The 25,310-nt window shown below is 46.8% G+C and overlaps 1 protein-coding gene across 1 annotated transcript in view; it reads right to left on the reverse strand.

The window, feature by feature from the left end:
• LOC115125463 (genetic suppressor element 1-like) overlaps positions 1 to 25,310 on the reverse strand; it is a 539,601-nt gene that overhangs the window by 361,705 nt on the left and 152,586 nt on the right. The window contains 1 exon segment of the mRNA XM_065013123.1: positions 14,975 to 15,137. Coding sequence (XP_064869195.1) covers positions 14,975 to 15,137 — 163 coding nt within the window.

The raw sequence follows: 25,310 nt of genomic DNA on the forward strand, positions 1-25,310 counted from the left end.
GAGGAAGAGAAGTGAGAGTTATAGAGGAAGAGAAGAGAGAGAGAGTTACAGAGGAAGAGAAGAGAGAGAGAGAGTTACAGAGGAAGAGAAGAGAGGGAGCGAGTTACAGAGGAAGAGAAGAGCGAGAGTTACAGAGGAAGAGAAGAGAGAGAGAGTTACAGAGGAAGAGAAGACAGAGTTACAGAGGATGAGAAGAGAGGGAGAGAGTTACAGAGGAAGAGAAGAGAGAGTTACAGAGGAAGAGAAGAGAGAGTTACAGAGAGAGAGTTACAGAGGAAGAGAAGAGAGAGTTACGGAGGAAGAGAAGAGAGAGAGAGTTACAGAGGAAGAGAAGAGAGAGAGTTACAGAGAGAGAGTTACAGAGGAAGAGAAGAGAGAGTTACAGAGGAAGAGAAGAGAGAGAGTTACAGAGGAAGAGAAGAGAGAGTTACGGAGGAAGAGAAGAGAGAGAGAGTTACAGAGGAAGAGAAGAGAGAGAGTTACAGAGAGAGAGTTACAGAGGAAGAGAAGAGAGAGTTACAGAGGAAGAGAAGAGAGAGAGTTACAGAGGAAGAGAAGAGAGAGTTACAGAGAGAGAGTTACAGAGGAAGAGAAGAGAGAGAGTTACAGAGGAAGAGAAGAGAGAGTTACAGAGGAAGAGAAGAGAGAGTTACAGAGAGAGAGAGTTACAGAGGAAGAGAAGAGAGAGTTACAGAGGAAGAGAAGAGAGAGAGTTACAGAGGAAGAGAAGAGAGAGTTACAGAGGAAGAGAAGAGAGAGAGTTACAGAGAGAGTTACAGAGGAAGAGAAGAGAGAGTTACAGAGGAAGAGAAGAGAGAGAGTTACAGAGGAAGAGAAGAGAGAGAGAGTTACAGAGGAAGAGAAGACAGAGTTACAGAGGATGAGAAGAGAGGGAGAGAGTTACAGAGGAAGAGAAGAGAGAGTTACAGAGGAAGAGAAGAGAGAGTTACAGAGAGAGAGTTACAGAGGAAGAGAAGAGAGAGTTACGGAGGAAGAGAAGAGAGAGAGAGTTACAGAGGAAGAGAAGAGAGAGAGTTACAGAGAGAGAGTTACAGAGGAAGAGAAGAGAGAGTTACAGAGGAAGAGAAGAGAGAGAGTTACAGAGGAAGAGAAGAGAGAGTTACGGAGGAAGAGAAGAGAGAGAGAGTTACAGAGGAAGAGAAGAGAGAGAGTTACAGAGAGAGAGTTACAGAGGAAGAGAAGAGAGAGTTACAGAGTAAGAGAAGAGAGAGAGTTACAGAGGAAGAGAAGAGAGAGAGAGTTACAGAGGAAGAGAAGACAGAGTTACAGAGGAAGAGAAGACAGAGAGAGAATTACAGAGGAAGAGAAGAGAGAGTTACAGAGGAAGAGAAGACAGAGTTACAGAGGAAGAGAAGAGAGAGAGAGAATTACAGAGGAAGAGAAGAGAGAGAGAGAATTACAGAGGAAGAGAAGACAGAGAGAGAATTACAGAGGAAGAGAAGCGAGAGTTATAGAGGAAGAGAAGACAGAGAGAGAGTTACAGAGGAAGAGAAGACAGAGAGAGAATTACAGAGGAAGAGAAGAGAGAGAGAGAGTTACAGAGGAAGAGAAGAGAGAGAGAGAGTTACAGAGGAAGAGAAGAGAGGGAGCGAGTTACAGAGGAAGAGAAGAGAGAGTTACAGAGGAAGAGAAGAGAGGGAGAGAGTTACAGAGGAAGAGAAGACAGAGAGAGAATTACAGAGGAAGAGAAGAGAGGGAGAGAGTTACAGAGGAAGAGAAGAGAGAGAGTTACAGAGGAAGAGAAGAGAGAGTTACAGAGGAAGAGAAGAGAGAGAGTTACAGAGAGAGTTACAGAGGAAGAGAAGAGAGAGTTACAGAGGAAGAGAGAGAGAGAGTTAGAGGAAGAGAAGAAGAGAGAGTTACAGAGGAAGAGAAGACAGAGTTACAGAGGAAGAAGAGAGGGAGAGAGTTACAGAGGAAGAGAAGAGAGAGTTACAGAGGAAGAGAAGAGAGAGTTACAGAGAGAGAGTTACAGAGGAAGAGAAGAGAGAGTTACGGAGGAAGAGAAGAGAGAGAGAGTTACAGAGGAAGAGAAGAGAGAGAGTTACAGAGAGAGAGTTACAGAGGAAGAGAAGAGAGAGTTACAGAGGAAGAGAAGAGAGAGTTACAGAGGAAGAGAAGAGAGAGTTAGGAGGAAGAGGAAGAGAGAGAGAGAGTTACAGAGAAGGAAGAGAGAGAAGAGAGAGAGAGTTACAGAGGAAGAGAAGAGAGAGTTACAGAGGAAGAGAAGAGAGAGTTACAGAGGAAGAGAAGAGAGAGTTACAGAGAGAGAGTTACAGAGGAGAGAGAGAGAGAGTTACAGAGGAAGAGAAGAGAGAGTTACAGAGGAAGAGAAGAGAGAGTTACAGAGAGAGAGTTACAGAGGAAGAGAAGAGAGAGTTACAGAGGAAGAGAGAGAGAGAGTTACAGAGGAAGAGAAGAGAGAGTTACAGAGGAAGAGAAGAGAGAGAGTTACAGAGAGAGTTACAGAGGAAGAGAAGAGAGAGTTACAGAGGAAGAGAAAGAGAGAGTTACAGAGGAAGAGAAGAGAGAGAGAGTTACAGAGGAAGAGAGAGAGGGAGAGAGTTACAGAGGAAGAGAAGAGAGAGTTACAGAGGAAGAGAAGAGAGAGTTACAGAGAGAGAGTTAAGAGGAAAGAAGAGAGAGTTACGGAGGAAGAGAAGAGAGAGAGAGTTACAGAGGAAGAGAAGAGAGAGAGTTACAGAGAGAGAGTTACAGAGGAAGAGAAGAGAGAGTTACAGAGGAAGAGAAGAGAGAGTTACAGAGGAAGAGAAGAGAGAGAGTTACGGAGGAAGAGAAGAGAGAGAGAGTTACAGAGGAAGAGAAGAGAGAGAGTTACAGAGAGAGAGTTACAGAGGAAGAGAAGAGAGAGTTACAGAGTAAGAGAAGAGAGAGAGTTACAGAGGAAGAGAAGAGAGAGAGAGTTACAGAGGAAGAGAAGACAGAGAGAGAATTACAGAGGAAGAGAAGAGAGAGTTACAGAGGAAGAGAAGACAGAGTTACAGAGGAAGAGAAGAGAGAGAGAGAATTACAGAGGAAGAGAAGAGAGAGAGAGAATTACAGAGGAAGAGAAGACAGAGAGAGAATTACAGAGGAAGAGAGAGAGTTATAGAGGAAGAGAAGACAGAGAGAGAGTTACAGAGGAAGAGAAGACAGAGAGAGAGTTACAGAGAAGGAAGAGAAGAGAGAGTTACAGAGGAAGAGAAGAGAGAGAGAGAGTTACAGAGGAAGAGAAAGAGGGAGAGTTACAGAGGAAGAGAAGAGAGAGTTACAGAGGAAGAGAAGAGAGGGAGAGAGTTACAGAGGAAAGAAGACAGAGAGAGAATTACAGAGGAAGAGAAGAGAGGAGAGAGTTACAGAGGAAGAGAAGAGAGGGAGAGAGTTACAGAGGAAGAGAAGAGAGAGTTACGGAGGAAGAGAAGAGAGTTACAGAGGAAGAGAAGACAGAGAGAGAGTTACAGAGGGAGAGAGAGACAGAGGAAGAGAAGACAGAGTTACAGAGGATGAGAAGAGAGGGAGAGAGTTACAGAGGAAGAGAAGAGAGAGTTACAGAGAAGGAAGAGAGAGTTACAGAGAGAGAGTTACAGAGGAAGAGAAGAGAGAGTTACGGAGGAAGAGAAGAGAGAGAGAGAGTTACAGAGGAAGAGAAGAGCGAGAGAAGGAAGAGAGAGTTACAGAGGAAGAGAAGAGAGAGAGTTACAGAGGAAGAGAAGAGAGAGAGAGTTACAGAGGAAGAGAAGAGAGGGAGAGAGTTACAGAGGAAGAGAAGAGAGGGAGAGAGTTACAGAGGAAGAGAAGAGAGAGTTACAGAGGAAGAGAAGAGAGAGAGAGTTACAGAGGAAGAGAAGAGAGAGTTACAGAGGAAGAGAAGAGAGAGTTACAGAGGAAGAGAAGAGAGAGAGAGAATTACAGAGGAAGAGAAGACAGAGAGAGAATTACAGAGGAAGAGAAGTGAGAGTTATAGAGGAAGAGAAGAGAGAGAGAGTTACAGAGGAAGAGAAGAGAGAGAGAGAGTTACAGAGGAAGAGAAGAGAGGAGAGTTACAGAGGAAGAGAAGAGCGAGAGTTACAGAGAGAGAGTTACAGAGGAAAAGAGAGAGAGTTACAGAGGAAGAGAAGAGAGAGAGTTACAGAGGAAGAGAAGAGAGAGTTACAGAGGAAGAGAAGAGAGGGAGAGAGTTACAGAGGAAGAGAAGAGAGAGTTACAGAGGAAGAGAAGAGAGAGTTACAGAGGAAGAGAAGACAGAGAGAGAATTACAGAGGAAGAGAAGAGGGAGAGAGTTACAGAGGAAGAGAAGAGAGGGAGAGAGTTACAGAGGAAGAGAAGAGAGAGTTACAGAGGAAGAGAAGAGAGGGAGAGAGTTACCGAGGAAGAGAAGAGAGGGAGAGAGTTACAGAGGAAGAGAAGAGAGAGTTACAGAGGAAGAGAAGAGAGAGTTACAGAGGAAGAGAAGACAGAGAGAGAATTACAGAGGAAGAGAAGAGAGAGAGAGTTACAGAGGAAGAGAAGAGAGGGAGAGAGTTACAGAGGAAGAGAAGAAAGGGAGAGAGTTACAGAGGAAGAGAAGAGAGAGTTACAGAGGAAGAGAAGAGAGGGAGAGAGTTACAGAGGATGAGAAGAGAGAGAGAGATACAGAGGAAGAGAAGAGAGAGTTACAGAGGAAGAGAAGAGAGGGAGAGAGTTACAGAGGATGAGAAAAGAGGGAGAGAGTTACAGAGGAAGAGAAGAGAGAGTTACAGAGGAAGAGAAGAGAGAGTTACAGAGAGAGAGTTACAGAGGAAGAGAAGAGAGAGAGTTACAGAGGAAGAGAAGAGAGAGTTACAGAGGAAGAGAAGACAGAGTTACAGAGAGAGAGAGTTACAGAGGAAGAGAAGAGAGAGTTACAGAGGAAGAGAAGAGAGAGAGTTACAGAGGAAGAGAAGAGAGAGTTACAGAGAGAGAGTTACAGAGGAAGAGAAGAGAGAGAGTTACAGAGGAAGAGAGAGAGTTACAGAGGAAGAGAAGAGAGAGTTACAGAGAGAGAGTTACAGAGGAAGAGAGAGAGTTACAGAGGAAGAGAAGAGAGAGAGTTACAGAGGAAGAGAAGAGAGAGTTACAGAGGAAGAGAAAGAGAGAGTTACAGAGAGAGTTACAGAGGAAGAGAAGAGAGAGTTACAGAGGAAGAGAAAGAGAGTTACAGAGGAAGAAGAGAGAGTTACAGAGAGAGAGTTACAGAGGAAGAGAAGAGAGAGTTACGGAGGAAGAGAAGAGAGAGAGAGTTACAGAGGAAGAGAAGAGAGAGAGTTACAGAGAGAGAGTTAAGAGAAGAGAGAGTTACAGAGGAAGAGAGAGAGAGAGTTACAGAGGAAGAGAAGAGAGAGAGAGTTACAGAGGAAGAGAAGAGAGGGAGAGAGTTACAGAGGAAGAAGAGAGGGAGAGAGTTACAGAGGAAGAGAAGAGAGAGTTACAGAGGAAGAGAAGAGAGAGTTACAGAGGAAGAGAAGACAGAGAGAATTACAGAGGAAGAGAAGAGAGAGAGTTACAGAGGAAGAGAAGACAGAGAGAGAGTTACAGAGGAAGAGAAGAGAGAGTTACAGAGGAAGAAGAGAGAGTTACAGAGGAAGAAGAGAGAGAGAGAATTACAGAGGAAGAGAAGACAGAGAGAGAATTACAGAGGAAGAGAAGAGAGTTATAGAGGAAGAGAAGAGAGAGAGAGTTACAGAGGAAGAGAAGAGAGAGAGAGAGTTACAGAGGAAGAGAAGAGAGGGAGAGAGTTACAGAGGAAGAGAAGAGCGAGAGTTACAGAGAGAGAGTTACAGAGGAAGAGAAGAGAGAGTTACAGAGGAAGAGAAGAGAGAGAGTTACAGAGGAAGAGAAGAGAGAGAGAGTTACAGAGGAAGAGAAGAGAGGGAGAGAGTTACAGAGGAAGAGAAGAGAGAGTTACAGAGGAGAGAAGAGAGAGTTACAGAGGAAGAAGAAGAGAGAGAATTACAGAGGAAGAGAAGAGGGAGAGAGTTACAGAGGAAGAGAAGAGAGGGAGAGAGTTACAGAGGAAGAGAAGAGAGAGTTACAGAGGAAGAGAAGAAGAGAGAGTTACCGAGGAAGAGAAGAGAGGGAGAGAGTTACAGAGGAAGAGAAGAGAGAGTTACAGAGGAAGAGAAGAGAGAGTTACAGAGGAAGAGAAGACAGAGAGAGAATTACAGAGGAAGAGAAGAGAGAGAGAGTTACAGAGGAAGAGAAGAGAGAGAGAGTTACAGAGGAAGAGAAGAAAGGGAGAGTTACAGAGGAAGAGAAGAGAGAGTTACAGAGGAAGAGAAGAGAGGGAGAGAGTTACAGAGGATGAGAAAGAGAGAGAGATACAGAGGAAGAGAAGAGAGAGTTACAGAGGAAGAGAAGAGAGGGGAGAGAGTTACAGAGGATGAGAAAAGAGGGAGAGAGTTACAGAGGAAAGAAGAGAGAGTTACAGAGGAAGAGAAGAGAGTTACAGAGAGAGAGTTACAGAGGAAGAGAGAGAGAGAGTTACAGAGGAAGAGAAGAGAGAGTTACAGAGGAGAGAAGACAGAGTTACAGAGAGAGAGAGTTACAGAGGAAGAGAAGAGAGAGTTACAGAGGAAGAGAAGAGAGAGAGTTACAGAGGAAGAGAAGAGTTACAGAGAGAGAGTTACAGAGGAAGAGAAGAGAGAGAGTTACAGAGGAAGAGAAGAGAGAGTTACAGAGGAAGAGAAGAGAGAGTTACAGAGAGAGAGAGTTACAGAGGAGAGAAGAGAGAGTTACAGAGGAAGAGAGAAGAGAGAGTTACAGAGGAAGAGAAAGAGAGTTACAGAGGAAGAGAAGAGAGAGAGTTACAGAGAGAGTTACAGAGGAAGAGAAGAGAGAGTTACAGAGGAAGAGAAGAGAGAGAGTTACAGAGGAAGAGAAGAGAGAGAGAGTTACAGAGGAAGAGAAGACAGAGTTACAGAGGATGAGAAGAGAGGGAGAGAGTTACAGAGGAAGAGAAAGAGAGTTACAGAGGAAAGAGAAGAGAGAGTTACAGAGAGAGAGTTACAGAGGAAGAGAAGAGAGAGTTACGGAGGAAGAGAGAGAGAGAGTTACAGAGGAAGAGAAAGAGAGAGTTACAGAGAGAGAGTTACAGAGGAAGAGAAGAGAGAGTTACAGAGGAAGAGAAGAGAGAGAGTTACAGAGGAAGAGAAAGAGAGAGTTACGGAGGAAGAGAAGAGAGAGAGAGTTACAGAGGAAGAGAAGAGAGAGAGTTACAGAGAGAGAGTTACAGAGGAAGAGAAGAGAGAGTTACAGAGGAAGAGAAGAGAGAGAGAGTTACAGAGGAAGAGAAGACAGAGTTACAGAGGAAGAGAAGACAGAGAGAGAATTACAGAGGAAAGAGAGAGAGAGAGAATTACAGAGGAAGAGAAGACAGAGTTACAGAGGAAGAGAGAGAGAGAGAATTACAGAGGAAGAGAAGAGAGAGAGAATTACAGAGGAGAGAAGAGAGAGAGAGAATTACAGAGGAAGAGAAGACAGAGAGAGAATTACAGAGAAAGAGAAGCGAGAGTTATAGAGGAGAGAAGACAGAGAGAGAGTTACAGAGGAAGAGAAGACAGAGAGAGAATTACAGAGGAAGAGAAGAGAGAGAGAGTTACAGAGGAAGAGAAGAGAGAGTTACAGAGGAAGAGAAGAGAGGGAGAGTTACAGAGGAAGAGAAGAGAGAGTTACAGAGAAGAGAAGAGAGGGAGAGAGTTACAGAGGAAGAGAAGACAGAGAGAGAATTACAGAGGAAGAGAAGAGAGGGAGAGAGTTACAGAGGAAGAGAAGAGAGGGAGAGAGTTACAGAGGAAGAGAAGAGAGAGTTACGGAGGAAGAGAAGAGAGTTACAGAGGAAGAGAAGAGAGTTACAGAGGAAGAGAAGACAGAGAGAGAATTACAGAGGAAGAGAAGAGAGAGTTACAGAGGAAGAGAAGAGAGAGAGAGAGTTACAGAGGAAGAGAAGAGAGGGAGAGAGTTACAGAGGAAGAGAAGAAAGGGAGAGAGTTACAGAGGAAGAGAAGAGAGAGTTACAGAGGAAGAGAAGAGAGGGAGAGAGTTACAGAGGAAGAGAAGAGAGAGAGTTACAGAGGAAGAGAAGACAGAGTTACAGAGGATGAGAAGAGAGGGAGAGAGTTACAGAGGAAGAGAAGAGAGAGTTACAGAGGAAGAGAAGAGAGAGTTACAGAGAGAGAGTTACAGAGGAAGAGAAGAGAGAGTTACGGAGGAAGAGAAGAGAGAGAGAGAGTTACAGAGGAAGAGAAGAGCGAGAGTTACAGAGAGAGAGTTACAGAGGAAGAGAAGAGAGAGTTACAGAGGAAGAGAAGAGAGAGAGTTACAGAGGAAGAGAAGAGAGAGAGAGTTACAGAGGAAGAGAAGAGAGGGAGAGAGTTACAGAGGAAGAGAAGAGAGGGAGAGAGTTACAGAGGAAGAGAAGAGAGAGTTACAGAGGAAGAGAAGAGAGAGTTACAGAGGAAGAGAAGACAGAGAGAATTACAGAGGAAGAGAAGAGAGAGTTACAGAGGAAGAGAAGACAGAGAGAGAGTTACAGAGGAAGAGAAGAGAGAGTTACAGAGGAAGAGAAGAGAGAGTTACAGAGGAAGAGAAGAGAGAGAGAGAATTACAGAGGAAGAGAAGACAGAGAGAGAATTACAGAGGAAGAGAAGTGAGAGTTATAGAGGAAGAGAAGAGAGAGAGAGTTACAGAGGAAGAGAAGAGAGAGAGAGAGTTACAGAGGAAGAGAAGAGAGGGAGCGAGTTACAGAGGAAGAGAAGAGCGAGAGTTACAGAGAGAGAGTTACAGAGGAAGAGAAGAGAGAGTTACAGAGGAAGAGAAGAGAGAGAGTTACAGAGGAAGAGAAGAGAGAGTTACAGAGGAAGAGAAGAGAGGGAGAGAGTTACAGAGGAAGAGAAGAGAGAGTTACAGAGGAAGAGAAGACAGAGAGAGAATTACAGAGGAAAGAAGAGGAGAGAGAGTTACAGAGGAAGAGAAGAGGGAGAGAGTTACAGAGGAAGAGAAGAGAGGGAGAGAGTTACAGAGGAAGAAGAAGAGAGAAGAGTTACAGAGGAAGAGAAGAGAGAGAGAGTTACAGAGGAAGAGAAGAGAGAGAGAGTTAAGAGGAAGAGAAGAGAGAGTTACAGAGGAAGAGAAGAGAGAGTTACAGAGGAAGAGAAGAGAGAGTTACAGAGGAAGAGAAGACAGAGAGAGAATTACAGAGGAAGAGAAGAGGGAGAGAGTTACAGAGGAAGAGAAGAGAGGGAGAGAGTTACAGAGGAAGAGAAGAGAGAGTTACAGAGGAAGAGAAGAGAGGGAGTTACAGAGGAAGAGAAGAGAGAGAGAGTTACAGAGGAAGAGAAGAGAGGAGAGAGTTACAGAGGAAGAGAAGAGAGAGTTACAGAGGAAGAGAAGAGAGAGTTACAGAGGAAGAGAAGACAGAGAGAGAATTACAGAGGAAGAGAAGAGAGAGAGTTACAGAGGGAAGAAGAGAGGGAGAGAGTTACAGAGGAAGAGAAGAGAGAGTTACAGAGGAAGAAGAGAGAGGGAGAGAGTTACCGAGGAAGAGAAGAGAGGAGAGAGAGTTACAGAGGAAGAAGAGAGAGTTACAGAGGAAGAGAAGAGACAGAAGAGGAAGAGAGAGAGAGTTACAGAGGAAGAGAGAAGAGAGAGTTACAGAGGAAGAGAAGAGGAGAGAGAGTTACAGAGGAAGAGAGAAGAGGAGAGAGTTACAGAGAGAGAGGGAGAGAGTTACAGAGGAAGAGAAGAGAGAGAGTTACAGAGGAAGAGAAGAGAGAGAGAGTTACAGAGGAAGAGAAGAGAGGGAGAGAGTTACAGAGGAAGAGAAGAGAGAGTTACAGAGGAAGAGAAGAGAGAGTTACAGAGGAAGAGAAGACAGAGAGAGAATTACAGAGGAAGAGAAGAGGGAGAGAGTTACAGAGGAAGAGAAGAGAGGGAGAGAGTTACAGAGGAAGAGAAGAGAGAGTTACAGAGGAAGAGAAGAGAGGGAGAGAGTTACCGAGGAAGAGAAGAGAGGGAGAGAGTTACAGAGGAAGAGAAGAGAGAGTTACAGAGGAAGAGAAGACAGAGAGAGAATTACAGAGGAAGAGAAGAGAGAGTTACAGAGGAAGAGAAGAGAGAGTTACAGAGGAAGAGAAGAGAGAGAGAGAGTTACAGAGGAAGAGAAGAGAGGGAGAGAGTTACAGAGGAAGAGAAGAAAGGGAGAGAGTTACAGAGGAAGAGAAGAGAGAGTTACAGAGGAAGAGAAGAGAGGGAGAGAGTTACAGAGGAAGAGAAGAGAGAGAGGGTTACAGAGGAAGAGAGTGAGAATGAAGGACGAGGTGAGGAGTATGGAGAATATGTGAGGGACATGGTGAAAGAGGGATGCAACGGGGGAAACAAGCCTCCGTGTGTGTGTGTGTGTGTGTGTGCGTGCCCTGGAGGAGGCCATCAGAGAGCTCAGTCTCAGTGCGTTTATGTGGAAAGTGCTCCTGTCTCCTCACATCAATTTGCACAGCCTCTACCCTTTCAGAGTGTCTCTTCCTCCCTCCCTCTCTCTCGTTATCACTCTCTCCTTTCCTCCTTCCTGTTGGTTTCCCATCTCTTTCTTTCATATCTCCTTTTCTTTTCTCTCAGTCTCCATCTCACTATTCTCACTCTCCCTCACTTCTTCCTCTGTAATCTCTCTTTCTTTAATCATTCATTTTCCTCTCTCTTTCGAAATCAAATCAAATTTAATTTGTCACATACACATGGTTAGCAGACGTTGAAATGCTTGTGCTTCTAGTTCCGACAATGCAGTAATAACCAATGAGTAATCTAACCTAACAATTTCACAACTACTACCTTATACACACAACTGTAAAAGGATGAAGAATATGTACATACAAATATAGGAATTAGTGATGGTACAGAACGGCATAGGCAAGATGCAGTAGATGGTATCGAGTACAGTATATACATATGAGATGAGTAATGTAGGGTATGTAAACATTAAATTAAGTGGCATTATTTAAAATGGCTAGCGAATTTTGTTTTACATCAATTTTCTCATTATTAAAGTGGCTGGAGTTGAGTCAGTATTTTGGCAGCAGTCACTCAATGTTAGTGGTGGCTGTTGAACAGTCTGAAGGCCTTGAGATAGAAGCTGTTTTTAAGTCTCTCGGTCCCAGCTTTGATGCACCTGTACTGACCTCACCTTCTGGATGATAGCGGGGTGAACAGGCAGTGGCTCGGGTGGTTGTTGTCCTTGATGATCTTTATGGCCTTCCTGTGACATCGGGTGGTGTAGGTGTCCTGGAGGGCAGGTAGTTTGCCCCCGGTGATGCGTTGTGCAGACCTCACTACCCTCTGGAGAGCCTTACAGTTGTGGGCGGAGCAGTTGCCGTACCAGGCGGTAATACAGCCTGACAGGATGCTCTCGATTGTGCATCTGTAAAGGTTTGTGAGTGCTTTTGGTGACAAGCCAAATTTCTTCAGCCTCCTGAGGTTGAAGAGGCGCTGCTGCGCCTTCTTCACGACACTGTCTGTGTGGGTGGACCATTTTAGTTTGTCTATGATGTGTATGCCGAGGAACTTAAAACTTACTGCCCTCTCCACTACTGTTCCATCGATGTGGATAGGGGGCTGTTCCCTGTGCCGTTTCCTGAAGTCCATGATCATCTCCTTTGTTTTGTTGACATTGAGTGTGAGGTTATTTTCCTGACACCACACTCCGAGGGCCCTCACCTCCTCCCTGTAGGCCGTCTCGTCGTTGTTGGTATTCAAGCCTACCACTGTAGTGTCGTCTGCAAACTTGATGATTGAGTTGGAGGTGTGCATGGCCATGCAGCCGTGGGTGAACATTGAGTACAGGAGAGGGCTCAGAACGCACCCTTGTGGGGCCCCAGTGTTGGGGATCAGCAGGTTGGAGATGTTGTTACCTACCCTCACCACCTGGGGGCAGCTCATCAGGAAGCTTAATGAGGAGTTTGGAGGGTACTATGGTGTTAAATGCTGAGCTGTAGTCAATGAACAGCATTCTTACATAGGTATTCCTCTTGTCCAGATGGGTTAGGGCAGTGTGCAGTGTGGTTGCGATTGCGTCGCCTGTGGACCTACTGGGGCGGTAAGCAAATTAAAGTGGGTCTAGGGTGTCAGGTAGGTTGGAGGTGATATGGTCCTTGACTAGTCTCTCAAAGCACTTCCTGATGACGGAAGTGAGTGCTACGGGGCGGTAGTCATTTAGCTCAGTTAGGTTAGCTTTTTTGGGAACAGGAACAATGGTGTCCCTCTTGAAGCATGTGGAAACAGCAGACCGGGATAAAGATGGATTGAATATGTCCGTAAACACATTAGCCAGCTGGTCTGCGCATGCTCTGAGGACGCAGCTGGGGATGCCGTCTGGGCCGGCAGCCTTGCGAAGGTTAACAAGTTTAAATGTCTTACTCACGTTGGCTGCAGTGAAGGAGAGCCCGCAGGTTTTGGTAGCGGGCCGTGTCAGTGACACTGTATTGTCCATAAAGCGAGCAAAGAAGTTGTTTAGTTTGTCTGGGAGCCTCGACGGGGCTGGTTTTCCTTTTGAAGTCCGTGATTGACTGTAGACCCTGCCACATACCTCTCGTGTCTGAGCCGTTGAATTGTGACTCTACTTTCTCCCTCAAGCCTCCATTCATCCCTCTCTCCTCTTGCTGTGTGTGTATAGGCCCCTCCTGTCATTTAACTCATCCCTCTCTCCCTCTTTCCATCTCTCCTCTGAGATGAGCCCTCCCACACCTCAAAGTAAACAATCTTTCACCGGGGCCTAGCCAAAAGTCTGTTACACACACATGGCACCGAGCCAACGCAGGACACTTTAGGGGACAGACATGTCTCTCTCTCTCACACACACACACACACACACACACACACACACACACACACGGTTCCTGTGTTACAACACATCAGGGGCAGCAGTCTAATATCACACAGGAAACAGGAAGTGTAGATAAGAACCTGCTGAGTTAAAGGAACACTTTCTGTCAGAGGAGCTTAGGGCCCACCTGCTTTGGTTTACAGCAGAGTCAGAGTCAGGGTGTATGGATGTCACGGGGCTGGAACTGAGCCACACACACACACACACAGGAAACTTTCTATGTTTACCTGGAAACAACCAGAATGTTGGTAACTTTCAAGGATTTTATGTAACCTATCACAAGACATCTAGTGGCCCTTTTGGGTATTTCACATTATCACAGGTGTCTGTAATGGCCTAATCACATGTCAAATATATGACATAATCAAAAAAACTAAAACAAAAAATATATATATATATATATATGACAAAGCTGTAAAACATGATCCTAAATATAAACCATCAACTCAGTGAATATTGGTGTTTAATGTGAGGGTTTGAGCATGAAATATTCTTTATATGGTCTGACACACTTGTATTAATTTGACTATGTCAATATGTATTTGTTGTCCATTTCTTGGCGTCAAACTGGTGGCAGTTGTGAAAAAAGTCAATAGTTGGAATAGATACTGTATAGATACTAGTTAAATAAAGGTTAAATAAATATAATAAATAAATACTGCTTCACTCAGACTTAGCAGAGACATGAACGTCAGAACACTGGCAGAAACTCCCTCTTACTTTAAAACTGAACTGAAATACATCCAGAGTGTGAAAGGAACTTCTGCTGAAATCATTTTCATGAATAGAAAGCAGCTATGAGGAAGTACACACCACATCCCACAAGGCTTTGATAACAATCCTATCCTGATGTTGGGAGTGAGACAATGCCAGGAAAGCCATCCACTCATAGCTTCACAGTAGGGAAGCTAACAGTACTCAAATACAACACAACAGAAGAAACAATGGATGAACCAGACAACGTGTATCAAGTCAGAGTGACAAATGTAAAGAAAGACACAGAAGGAGAACAGAGAGAGGAGAGAGGAGAGAAAGGAGGAGAGAGTAGAGAGAGGAGGAGGAGAGAGAGGAAGAGAGAGTAGAGAGAGGAGGAGAGAGTAGAGAGAGGAGGAGAGAGTAGAGAGAGGAGGAGAGAGGAGAGAAAGGAGGAGAGAGTGGAGAGAGGAGGAGAGAGTAGAGAGAGGAAGAGAGAGTAGAGAGAGGAAGAGAGAGTAGAGAGAGGAGGAGGAGAGAGTAGAGAGAGGAGGAGGAGTAGAGAGAGGAGGAGGAGAGAGTACAGAGAGGAGGAGAGACTAGAGAGAGGAGGAGGAGGAGAGACTAGAGAGAGGAGGAGTAGAGAGAGGAGAGAGAGGATGAGGAGAGAGTAGAGAGAGGAGGAGGAGTAGAGAGAGGAGGAGGAGTAGAGAGAGGAGGATGAGAGAGTAGAGAGAGGAGGAGGAGTAGAGAGAGGAGGAGGAGTAGAGAGAGGAGGATGAGAGAGTAGAGAGAGGAGGAGGAGTAGAGAGAGGAGGATGAGAGAGTAGAGAGAGGAGGAGGAGTAGAGAGAGGAGGATGAGAGAGAGTAGAGAGAGGAGGAGGAGAGAGTAGAGAGAGGTGGAGAGAGTAGAGTGGAGGAGGAGTAGAGAGAGGATGAGGAGTAGAGAGAGGAGAGAGTAGAGAAAGGAGGAGGAGAGAGTAGAGAGTGGAGGAGGAGAGAGTAGAGAGAGGAGGAGGAGAGAGTAGAGATAAGAGAAGGAGAGCGTAGAGAGAGGAGGAGAGAGTAGAGAGTGGAGGAGGAGAGAGTAGAGAGAGGAGGAGGTGTAGAGAGTGGAGGAGGAGAGAGTAGAGAGAGGTGGAGAGAGTAGAGTGTGGAGGAGGAGTAGAGAGAGGAGGAGAAAGGTAGGTCAGGGGTGGAAGAAGAAATGTAAGAGAGAAAATAAAAGAGAATGGAAGAATTTGTGCAGCACAAAAAACCTAGGAGTCAGAGATAATTAATTCTAACCCACACACAATATAACGTTTTGGTGGGGACAGAGGGCAGGAGCAGGGATTGGAGGTCAGGGGTCAGAGGTTAGCAGTCAAGGTACTTACTGGAAGGTGGGCGGTCTCCTCTCTCTGGCTCCAGGGTGGGGGGTAGAGAGGGGGTGTGGCCAACCCCAGGTTCCGTTGATTGAGATTCGCTCACTGCTGATGCACGTACGGCAGAAACCGCCTCCTTGCTGACTCTGGCCACGCCCTCAATCACACTGGATGTCTGGAAGAGACAAAGATGATGACGTCAATCATCCATTTTAATAGAAAACATGCAAATGATTTACTTTCATCACTTCTGGCATTAACATAATGTACCTGGCCTGTCTGAATACAGCTCGTATCTAAATATACAACAGGAAGAGGTTTCCACAGCACATGGCATATCTACGTCACAGTCACCAAACATTACAGACAGTTTTAACTAAGTTTGTCCCACTTTCAGACAGCTCAGCAACTCAAAGCCATCGACTTCAAAGCCACCCTGCTACAGTGTTTGGGTAGTGCCATTAACTACTCAAGTGCCTTGTCTCCCAGTGTGTGTGTGTGTGTGTGTGTGTGTGCGCGCGTCTATAATATAGTGCTATTAACAACTAAGGTGCCTTGTCTTCCGGGGGACCGTTTTTAGCAGCTGTCACAGCTTTGATATAAACGGCTATAAAAAGCCAACTAGGGGCTATTCAGCAGTGGGTATTAAAGACACGTCCCTGACTGAAGTGACAGAGCCTTGACAGAGACAAAGACAGAAGGAGAGAGAGAGGGAGAAAGAGACAGCTCAGGTCTCTTTAGATGCGCATCACACTGCTCCTCTCCTCTTCCGAGACGGAGCGAGGGACGAGCATTCAAGCAAGAGCGGAAGGGCTGACCATGAAAAGAAGAGGGAAGAACAGAGGGAAGCTGTCAGAGGAGAAGGAGAAGAGGAGGAGAAGAGGAGGAGAAGAGGAAAGGTGGGTAGAGGACTTGAAAGAGGGTGTGATGGCTCCTTCCATTATCAAGTGGAAGAGACAGGCGGCGACGGCGACGCACATCTCCAGACAACATCACAGCGCTGGTCACAGGGCCTTATGAAATAAACATAGCTCTCAGCTGGAGGCAGAGAGATAGGGAGACAGACAGGGAGACAGAGAGACAGGGAGATGCAGCAGAGAGACAGGGAGGCAGACAGAGACAGGGAGATGGAGCAGAGAGACAGGGAGATGGAGCAGAGAGACGGACAGAGAGACAGGGAGACAGAGAGACAGGGAGATGGAGCAGAGAGACAGGGAGGCAGACAGAGACAGGGAGATGGCGCAGGGAGACGGACAGAGAGACAGGGAGACAGAGAGACAGGGAGATGGAGCAGAGAGACAGGGAGGCAGATAGAGACAGGGAGATGGAGCAGAGAGACAGGGAGATGGAGCAGAGAGACAGGGAGATGGAGCAGAGAGACAGGGAGATGGAGCAGAGAGACAGGGAGATGGAGCAGAGAGACAGGGAGATGGAGCAGAAAGACAGGGAGACAGACAGAGACAGGGAGATGGCGCAGGGAGACGGACAGAGAGACAGGGAGACAGATAGGGAGATGGAGCAGAGAGACAGGGAGGCAGACAGAGACAGGGAGATGGAGCAGAGAGACAGGGAGATGGAGCAGAGAGACAGGGAGATGGAGCAGAGAGACAGGGAGATGGAGCAGAGAGACAGGGAGATGGAGCAGAGAGACAGACAGGGAGATGGAGAAGAGAGACAGACAGGGAGATGGAGAAGAGAGACAGACAGAGAGACAGACAGAGAGACAAAGACAGGGAGATGGAGCAGAGAGACAGGGAGACAGACAGAGAGACAAAGAGGCAGACAGGGAGACAGACAGGGAGATAGAGAGAGAGACAGGGAGACGGACAGAGAGACAGGGAGACAGACAGGGAGATGGAGCAGAGGCAGGGAGATGACAGGGAGACAGACAGGGAGATTGAGCAGGGAGATGGAGCAGGGAGACAGACAGAGAGACAGACAGACAGGGAGATGGAGTAGGGAGACAGACAGGGAGACAGACAGGGAACTGGAGTATGGAGACAGACAGGGAGATGGAGAAGCGAAACAGACAGGGAGATGGAGTATGGAGACAGACAGGGAGACAGACAGGGAAACAGACAGGGAGATGGACAGGGAGATGGAACAGGGAGCCAGACAGAGAGACAAAGAGGCAGACAGGGAGATGGAGCAGGGAGACAAACAGGGAGACAGACAGGGAAACAGACAGGGAGACGGACAGGGAGATGGAGCAGGGAGACAGACAGGGAGATGGAGCAGGTAGACAGACAGGGAGACAGACAGGGAGCCAGACAGGGAGACGACAGGGAGGCAGACAGGGAAACAGACAGGGAGACAGACAGGGAGATGGAGCAGAGAGACAGGGAGACAGACAGAGAGACAAAGAGGCAGACAGGGAGACAGAAAGGGAGATGGAGCAGGGAAACAGACAGAGAGACAGACAGGGAGATGGAGCAGGGAAACAGACAGGGAGACAGATAGGGAGCTGGAGAATGGAGACAGACAGGGAGACAGACAGGGAGATGGAGCAGGGAGGCAGACAGGGAGACAGACAGGGAGTCAGACAGGGAGACAGACATGGAGAAAGACAGGGAGATGGAGCATGGAGACAGACAGGGAGACAGACAGGGAAACAGACAGGGAGACAGACAGGGAGATGGAGAAGGGAGACAGACAGGGAGACAGACAGGAGACAGACAGACAGACAGGGAGACAGACATGGAAACAGACAGGGAGTCAGACAGGGAGCCAGACAGGGAGACAGACATGGAAACAGACAGGGAGACAGACATGGAAACAGACAGGGAGACAGACAGTGAGATGGAACAGGGAAACAGACAGGGAGGCAGACAGGGAGCTGGAGTATGGGGACAGACAGGGAGACAGACAGGGAGATGGAGTATGGAGACAGACAGGGAGATGGAGAAGCGAAACAGACAGGGAGAAAGACAGGGAGATGGAGTATGGAGACAGACAGGAAGATGGAGCAGGGAGACAGACAGGGAGACAGACAGGGAGATGGAGTATGGAGACAGACAGGGAGACCATAATTCCACCATAATTTGCAAATAAATTCATTAAAAATCCTACAATCTGATTTTCTGGATTTTTTTTCTCATTTTGTCTGTCATAGTTGAAGTGTACCTATGATCAAAATTACAGGCCCCTCTCATCTTTTTAAGTGGGAGAACTTGCACAATTGGTGGCTGACCAAATACTTTTTTGCCCCACTGTATGTGTTTGAGAGTGTGAGCTGCGTTCAGGGGGATCTATGTGTTTGTGAGTGTGAGCTGCGTTCAGGGGATCTATGTGTTTGTGAGTGTGAGCTGCGTTCAGGGGATCTATGTGTTTGTGAGTGGGAGCTGGAAGCTGGAAGCAGACGTTACACTTGGCTGTGTGCCCAAACTAAAAGCACCTGCTGCTCTTAGCTAATTGTTTGCTTGGAAGTTCCCTTTTCAACCGCCTCACCCCAACACACCCCTGCCCCCCCCATCCCACACACACACACCTCACCTCTATCTCCTTTCCACTCCTAACCGCTACCCACCTGCTCCCTCTTGTGCAGTAGCCTCAACGAAAATGGCAGTTTAAAGTCATTTAAACAGACCTCACCCCTAATCTGTGTCTTTATTCACAGTAACAATACAGTCTATCCTCCTAAACATTCTCTAACTGCAGTGGGGAGAATAGACCACACAATCCTTTCTGAAAGAAAGAGAGAGAGAGAGAGAGAGAGAGAGAGAGAGAGAGAGAAAGAAAGAAAGAAAGAAAGAAAGAAAGAAAGAAAGAAAGAAAGAAAGAAAGAAAGAAAGAAAGAAAGAAAGAAAGAAAGAAAGAAGGAAAGAATGAGAGAGAGAGAATGATGTAATAGAGAGAGAGAGAGAGATATAGAATGGTGTAATGGAGAGAGTGAGAGAGAGAGAGAGAGAGAAAGAGAGAGAGAGAGAGAGAGAGAGAGAGAGAGAGAGAGAGAGAGAGAGAGAGAGAAAATGGTGTAATGGAGAGAGAGGGTGCAGAGAAGGAATGTTGGAGAGAGAAAGAGATGGAAGATAGAGAGAGGAGTGGAGAGTAGTTTCTGTCAGTCCGCTCGACCAGCCAGCCTGCAGGAGAAACAGATCTATCTCCCTCTCTCTCTGTGAGCCTAAACTGAGAGACGAGACACATCACGACTCCCAGAGAAAAAAACACAACTAGCGACAACACCAGCAGTATTTTCTACAAACAAAACACAAAGGCAGTGAGGCAACTAAAGAAAACCCTGAAGTCTACATTCACCAAGGACACAAACATTTATTATCACTCTTAGAATTAGACAGGATGGGTTGGTTCACTTCAAGTGCTCTAAAACAGGGCATGGAAAGAGGTCCTGGCAAGATTGTTGGAGCTGCATTTCCCCCAGTGTTTTACGGTGAATAGGAAGCCACTCAAGGCTGAGCTCCTCAAAGCCCTTGGAAATGTCAGCATCATTAGAGAGAATGTCAGTAGAGCTTCAGAGATCCACCAGATAGATCTGGTGTCTGAGGACAGGGGACATGTGATGGAGCTCATGACCTGTGGGCAAATACAGCTTCATCTGCCCTTCCTCAATATGGAGACACAGAAGGGGTTTATCCTCAGCTAGCACACGAAAAGAGCTGAGTAAGTGTTAACTCGCCCTACAGTGGTAACACAGAGAGAGAGAGAGAGAGAGAGAGAGAGAGTAGAGTATGTGTGTGTGTGTGGTGTGTGTGTGGTGTGTGTGTGTGTGGTATGTGTGTGTGTGGTGTGTGTGTGTGTGTGGTATGTGTGTGTGTGTGTGTGTAATGAAGTCAGGATGACCCCTCTGCCTACAGAATCCAGCAATATACTGTAATAACATGTTATTTGCTTCTGTTCTATTTTCTCCACTGTCTATACCAGCCTCCACTGTCTGTCAGCCTCCACTGTCTATGTCAGCCTCCACTGTCTATGCCAGCCTCCACTGTCTATGTCAGCCTCCACTGTCTATGTCAGCCTCCACTGTCTATGCCAGCCTCCACTGTCTATGTCAGCCTCCACTGTCTATGCCAGCCTCCACTGTCTATGCCAGCCTCCACTGTCTATGCCAGCCTCTACTGTCTATGCCAGCCTCCACTGTCTATGTCAGCCTCCACTGTCTATGCCAGCCTCCACTGTCTATGCCAGCCTCCACTGTCTATGCCAGCATCTGTCTATGCCAGTCTCTACTGTCTATGCCAACCTCTACTGTCTATGCCAACCTCTACTGTCTATGCCAGCATCCACTGTCTATGCCAGCCTCCACTGTCCATGTCAGCCTCTACTGTCTATACCAGCCTCTACTGTCTATGCCAGCCTCTACTGTCTATGCCAGCTTGGAGCAGCTACTCTCCTGTCTCACTGGGCAATGTGTGTGTGTTGAAATATTTTCAGGTAAATAGTCATGTCTGAGTCTAGGGATCATCTTCTCCCATACAGATACACAAACACACTCACACGGCCAGAATGAGTCCTAACCCCCGAGTCTTCTCTCTCTATCCTGAAAGTCTGTTTAAAGAGCTCATTTAACACTTTTCCTCTCCTTCCCTCTCTCGTTCCCTCTCTCTCAGAACTTCAAAACAGGAGAGAGAGCACATGGTCAGGGTGTGTGTACTGTTTTCTCAAGTCACTGGCCCCAGGCCTGTATTATAGATCTCTTATTACTGCTTCCATCCTCTAGAACAGATGGTTGAGAAACACCACAGAGCAGATTTGCCTTCAAGTACAAGGTAAGAGGCCCTTCCAGTATGTCTGGGTTGGTGTTCTATACGATCATGTAGTTAGGGAGTTACTGATACATTATCTCCACTACTGGGACTGACAGGAAGCAGGGAGATCAATCACACTACTGGGACTGACAGGAAGCAGGGAGATCAATCACACTACTGGGACTGACAGGAAGCAGGGAGATCAATCACACTACTGGGACTGACAGGAAGCAGGGAGATCAGTTACACTACTGGGACTGACAGGAAGCAGGGAGATCAATCACACTACTGGGACTGACAGGAAGCAGGGAGATCAATCACACTACTGGGACTGGGAAGCTCAGACTACTGGGACTGACAGGAAGCAGGGAGATCAGTTACACTACTGGGACTGATGGGAAGCAGGGAGATCAGTTACACTACTGGGACTGATGGGAAGCAGGGAGATCAGTTACACTACTGGGACTGACAGGAAGCAGGGAGATCAGTTACACTACTGGGACTGACAGGAAGCATGGAGATCAGTTACACTACTGGGACTGACAGGAAGCAGGGAGATCAGTTACACTACTGGGACTGATGGGAAGCAGGGAGATCAGTTACATTACTGGGACTGACTGGAAGCAGGGAGATCAGTTACACTACTGGGATTGACAGGAAGCAGGGAGATCAGTTACACTACTGGGACTGATGGGAAGCAGGGAGATCAGTTACACTACTGGGACTGATGGGAAGCAGGGAGATCAGTTACACCATTGGGACTGATGGGAAGCAGGGAGGTCAGTTACACTACTGGGACTGACAGGAAGCAGGGAGATCAGTTACACTACTGGGACTGACAGGAAGCAGGGAGATCAGTTACACTACTGGGACTGATGGGAAGCAGGGAGATCAGTTACACTACTGGGACTGATGGGAAGCAGGGAGATCAGTTACATTACTGGGACTGACAGGAAGCAGGGAGATCAGTTACACTACTGGGACTGATGGGAAGCAGGACAGTTACACTACTGGGACTGACAGGAAGCAGGGAGGACTGATGGGGGAAGCAGGGAGATCAGTTACACTACTGGGACTGATGGGAAGCAGGGAGGTCAGTTACACTACTGGGACTGACAGGAAGCAGGGAGATCAGTTACACTACTGGGACTGATGGGAAGCAGGGAGGTCAGTTACACTACTGGGACTGATGGGGAACTGGGACTGATGGGAAGGAGATCAGTTACACTACTGGGACTGATGGGAAGCAGGGAAGTTACACTACTGGGAGGGCAGGGAGTCAGTTACACTACTGGGACTGATGGGAAGCAGGGAGGTCAGTTACACTGGGACTGATGGGAAGCTGGGACTGAGGGGTTACACTACTGGGACTGATGGGAAGCAGGGAGGTCAGTTACACTACTGGGACTGATGGGAAGCAGGGAGATCAGTTACACTACTGGGACTGATGGGAAGCAGGAGGTCAGTTACACTACTGGGACTGATGGGAAGCAGGGAGGTCAGTTACACTACTGGGACTGATGGGAAGCAGGAGATCAGTTACACTACTGGGACTGATGGGAAGCAGGGAGATCAGTTACACTACTGGGACTGATGGGAGCAGGAAGCACTGGGACTGATCAGTTACACTACTGGGACTGATGGGAAGCAGGGAGGTCAGTTACACTACTGGGACTGATGGGATCAGTTACACTACTGGGACTGATGGGAAGCAGGGAGATCAGTTACACTACTGGGACTGATGGGAAGCAGGGAGATCAGTTACACTACTGGGACTGATGGGAAGCAGGGAGATCAGTTACACTACTGGGACTGATGGGAAGCAGGGAGATCAGACAAGATGCTGATGGGAACACGTTATTTTACAGTTCTGTCCCCGCCACCATTCTATACCTGGTACGACTACTTTACAATACTCACTTACACATCGTTCTAAGCAAATAGCAGGTATTGTAAATAGCACATTAGAAAAGGTGTTACCTAACCAAAGTGTTTACAGTGACATACAACTGTGCTTCCCTGTTCTAAAAGGAGGGCATTGAGGCTGAGAGAGGTGCAGTATATTCTCCTGTTGTTGTGTCTGCTAAGTGAGGCTTGTTTAGGAGTTAGAAGTCATTTCCTCTAATTGGAGCAGGCGATGAAACTAATTAGTGCCAAGGCCGGACACAGAGTAGGCAGCCAATCACAGCAACAGGAGCATGGCCTCATAGGATCACAAGACATTAGCAGCCGAGTGCTGATTCTAACACTGATATGATAAACACAGTCCACAGGGGCTTTGCATGACAGGAGAGGAGGAGGAGGGAGACAGTGTGTGTGTGTGTGTGTGTGTGTGTGTGTGTGTGTTTATAGGTCTGAGACACTGTCACCACCGCTTCAAGGAGCTGACAGGCGAGAAATCTGTTCAGACGGCTTAAGGAATTGAGGGGCTGTGACAGACCCCCCCTCGCACAACCTCATTATCACTTCCTGTGGGTAACACACCCTGCCCTGACCCTCCACCTATGACCCTTTAGAGACAGGCTCTTTCATCACAGATACACACGTCAATACCGCCGAGCGATATCTGAGATGTCACACCTTATAGATTCAATAAGACCTAGACAGAGGGAGAGGCTCAGACACAGCAGGAAGGGAGGAGTGTGTGTGTCTGCATGCTTGCGCCCGCGCTTGCCTGTGTACGTGATCATCTATAAACGCTGCCAGACAGGATAAACACTTGAACAAGTCAATAGCTCAGTGAGTGGGGGTGCACACTATAAATTCTCTGGTGACTATCGATTATGATAGGAAACATTTCCCTTTTTTAAATACACCTTAATCCGGTAAAAAGTGGAATATCATCTATTGTACAGGTCACAATGTAGTAAGAGTAGTAATGGCAGCATCATAAAGCATTTATATACATGACATAAACACTATGTAATGAATATGTTACAAGAGTGTAATGAAACCCACAACGTGAGGGAGACACAATAGGGCGTGTTACCACAATAGGGCGTGTTACCACAATAGGGCGTGTTACCACAATAGGGCGTGTTACCACAATAGGGCGTGTTACCACAATAGGGCGCGTTAACACTTACTCAGCTCTTTTCGTGTGCTAGCTGAGGATAAACCCCTTCTGTGTCTCCATATTGAGGAAGGGCAGATGAAGCTGTATTTGCCCACAGGTCATGAGCTCCATCACATGTCCCCTGTCCTCAGACACCAGATCTATCTGGTGGATCTCTGAAGCTCTACTGACATTCTCTCTAATGATGCTGACATTTCCAAGGGCTTTGAGGAGCTCAGCCTTGAGTGGCTTCCTATTCACTGCAAAACACTGGGGGAAATGCAGCTCCAACAATCTTGCCAGGACCTCTTTCCATGCCCTGTTTTAGAGCACTTGAAGTGAACCAACCCATCCTGTCTAATTCTAAGAGTGATAATAAATGTTTGTGTCCTTGGTGAATGTAGACTTCAGGGTTTTCTTTAGTTGCCTCACTGCCTTTGTGTTTTGTTTGTAGAAAATACTGCTGGTGTTGTCGCTAGTTGTGTTTTTTTCTCTGGGAGTCGTGATGTGTCTCGTCTCTCAGTTTAGGCTCACAGAGAGAGAGGGAGATAGATCTGTTTCTCCTGCAGGCTGGCTGGTCGAGCGGACTGACAGAGGCTGACGTCTCACTCCCACTGAGACAGAGCTGGTACAAGAAACTACTCTCCACTCCTCTCTCTATCTTCCGTCTCTTTATCTCTCCAACATTCCTTCTCTGCACCCTCTCTCTCCATTACACCATTCTCTCTCTCTCTCTCTCTCTCTCTCTCTCTCTCTCTCTCTCTCTGATGTCTTCCTTTTTCTGCCTGGGTAAACTCTGCAGCAGCCCTGTCCTAGCCCAGGGCTCACACATTAGGGCTCAGGGCTCACCAAACACTCTCTAACACACAGAAACCCACAGACACACGCATGCACTCACACACACAAAAAACCTCCCTGCCTGCTCCTGCTACGCCGTAGGGATGCTCAGGGCCCAGTCACACTTGCTGGGTCAGCCTAGGGCAGAGAGGCAGGGGGCCAGACACAGACACATTGTCCACTAGGACTGATCTGAGAGCAGGCTGGTCATCACCACACACTACAGCCATTTAATCACACACTGGTGGAAGATGAAGGACAGAATGAGAGGAAGATAATTTTTTACATTTTATTTAACCTTTATTTAACTAGGCAAGTCAGTTAAGAACAAATTCATATTTACAATGACGGCCTACCAAAATAAAATATAAATATAGGACAAAACACACATCATGACAAGAGAGACAACACTACATAAAGAGAGACCTAAGACAACAACATAGCAAGGCAGCAACACATGACAACACAGCATGATAGCAACACATGACAACACAGCATGGTAGCAACACATGACAACACAGCATGGTAGCAACACATGACAACACAGCATGGTAGCAACACATGACAACACAGCATGGTAGCAACACAGCATGGTAGGTATCAGCACAAAACATGGTACAAACATTATTGGGCACAGACAACAGCACAAAGGGTCAACAAATATCACACAAAGCAGACACAACTGTCAGTAAGAGTGTCCATGACTGAGTCTTTGAATGAAGGAATTGAGATAAAACTGTCCAGTTTGAGTGTT

This window comes from Oncorhynchus nerka, linkage group LG28 (assembly GCF_034236695.1).
Source record: "Oncorhynchus nerka isolate Pitt River linkage group LG28, Oner_Uvic_2.0, whole genome shotgun sequence".
Lineage (NCBI taxonomy): Eukaryota > Metazoa > Chordata > Actinopteri > Salmoniformes > Salmonidae > Oncorhynchus > Oncorhynchus nerka.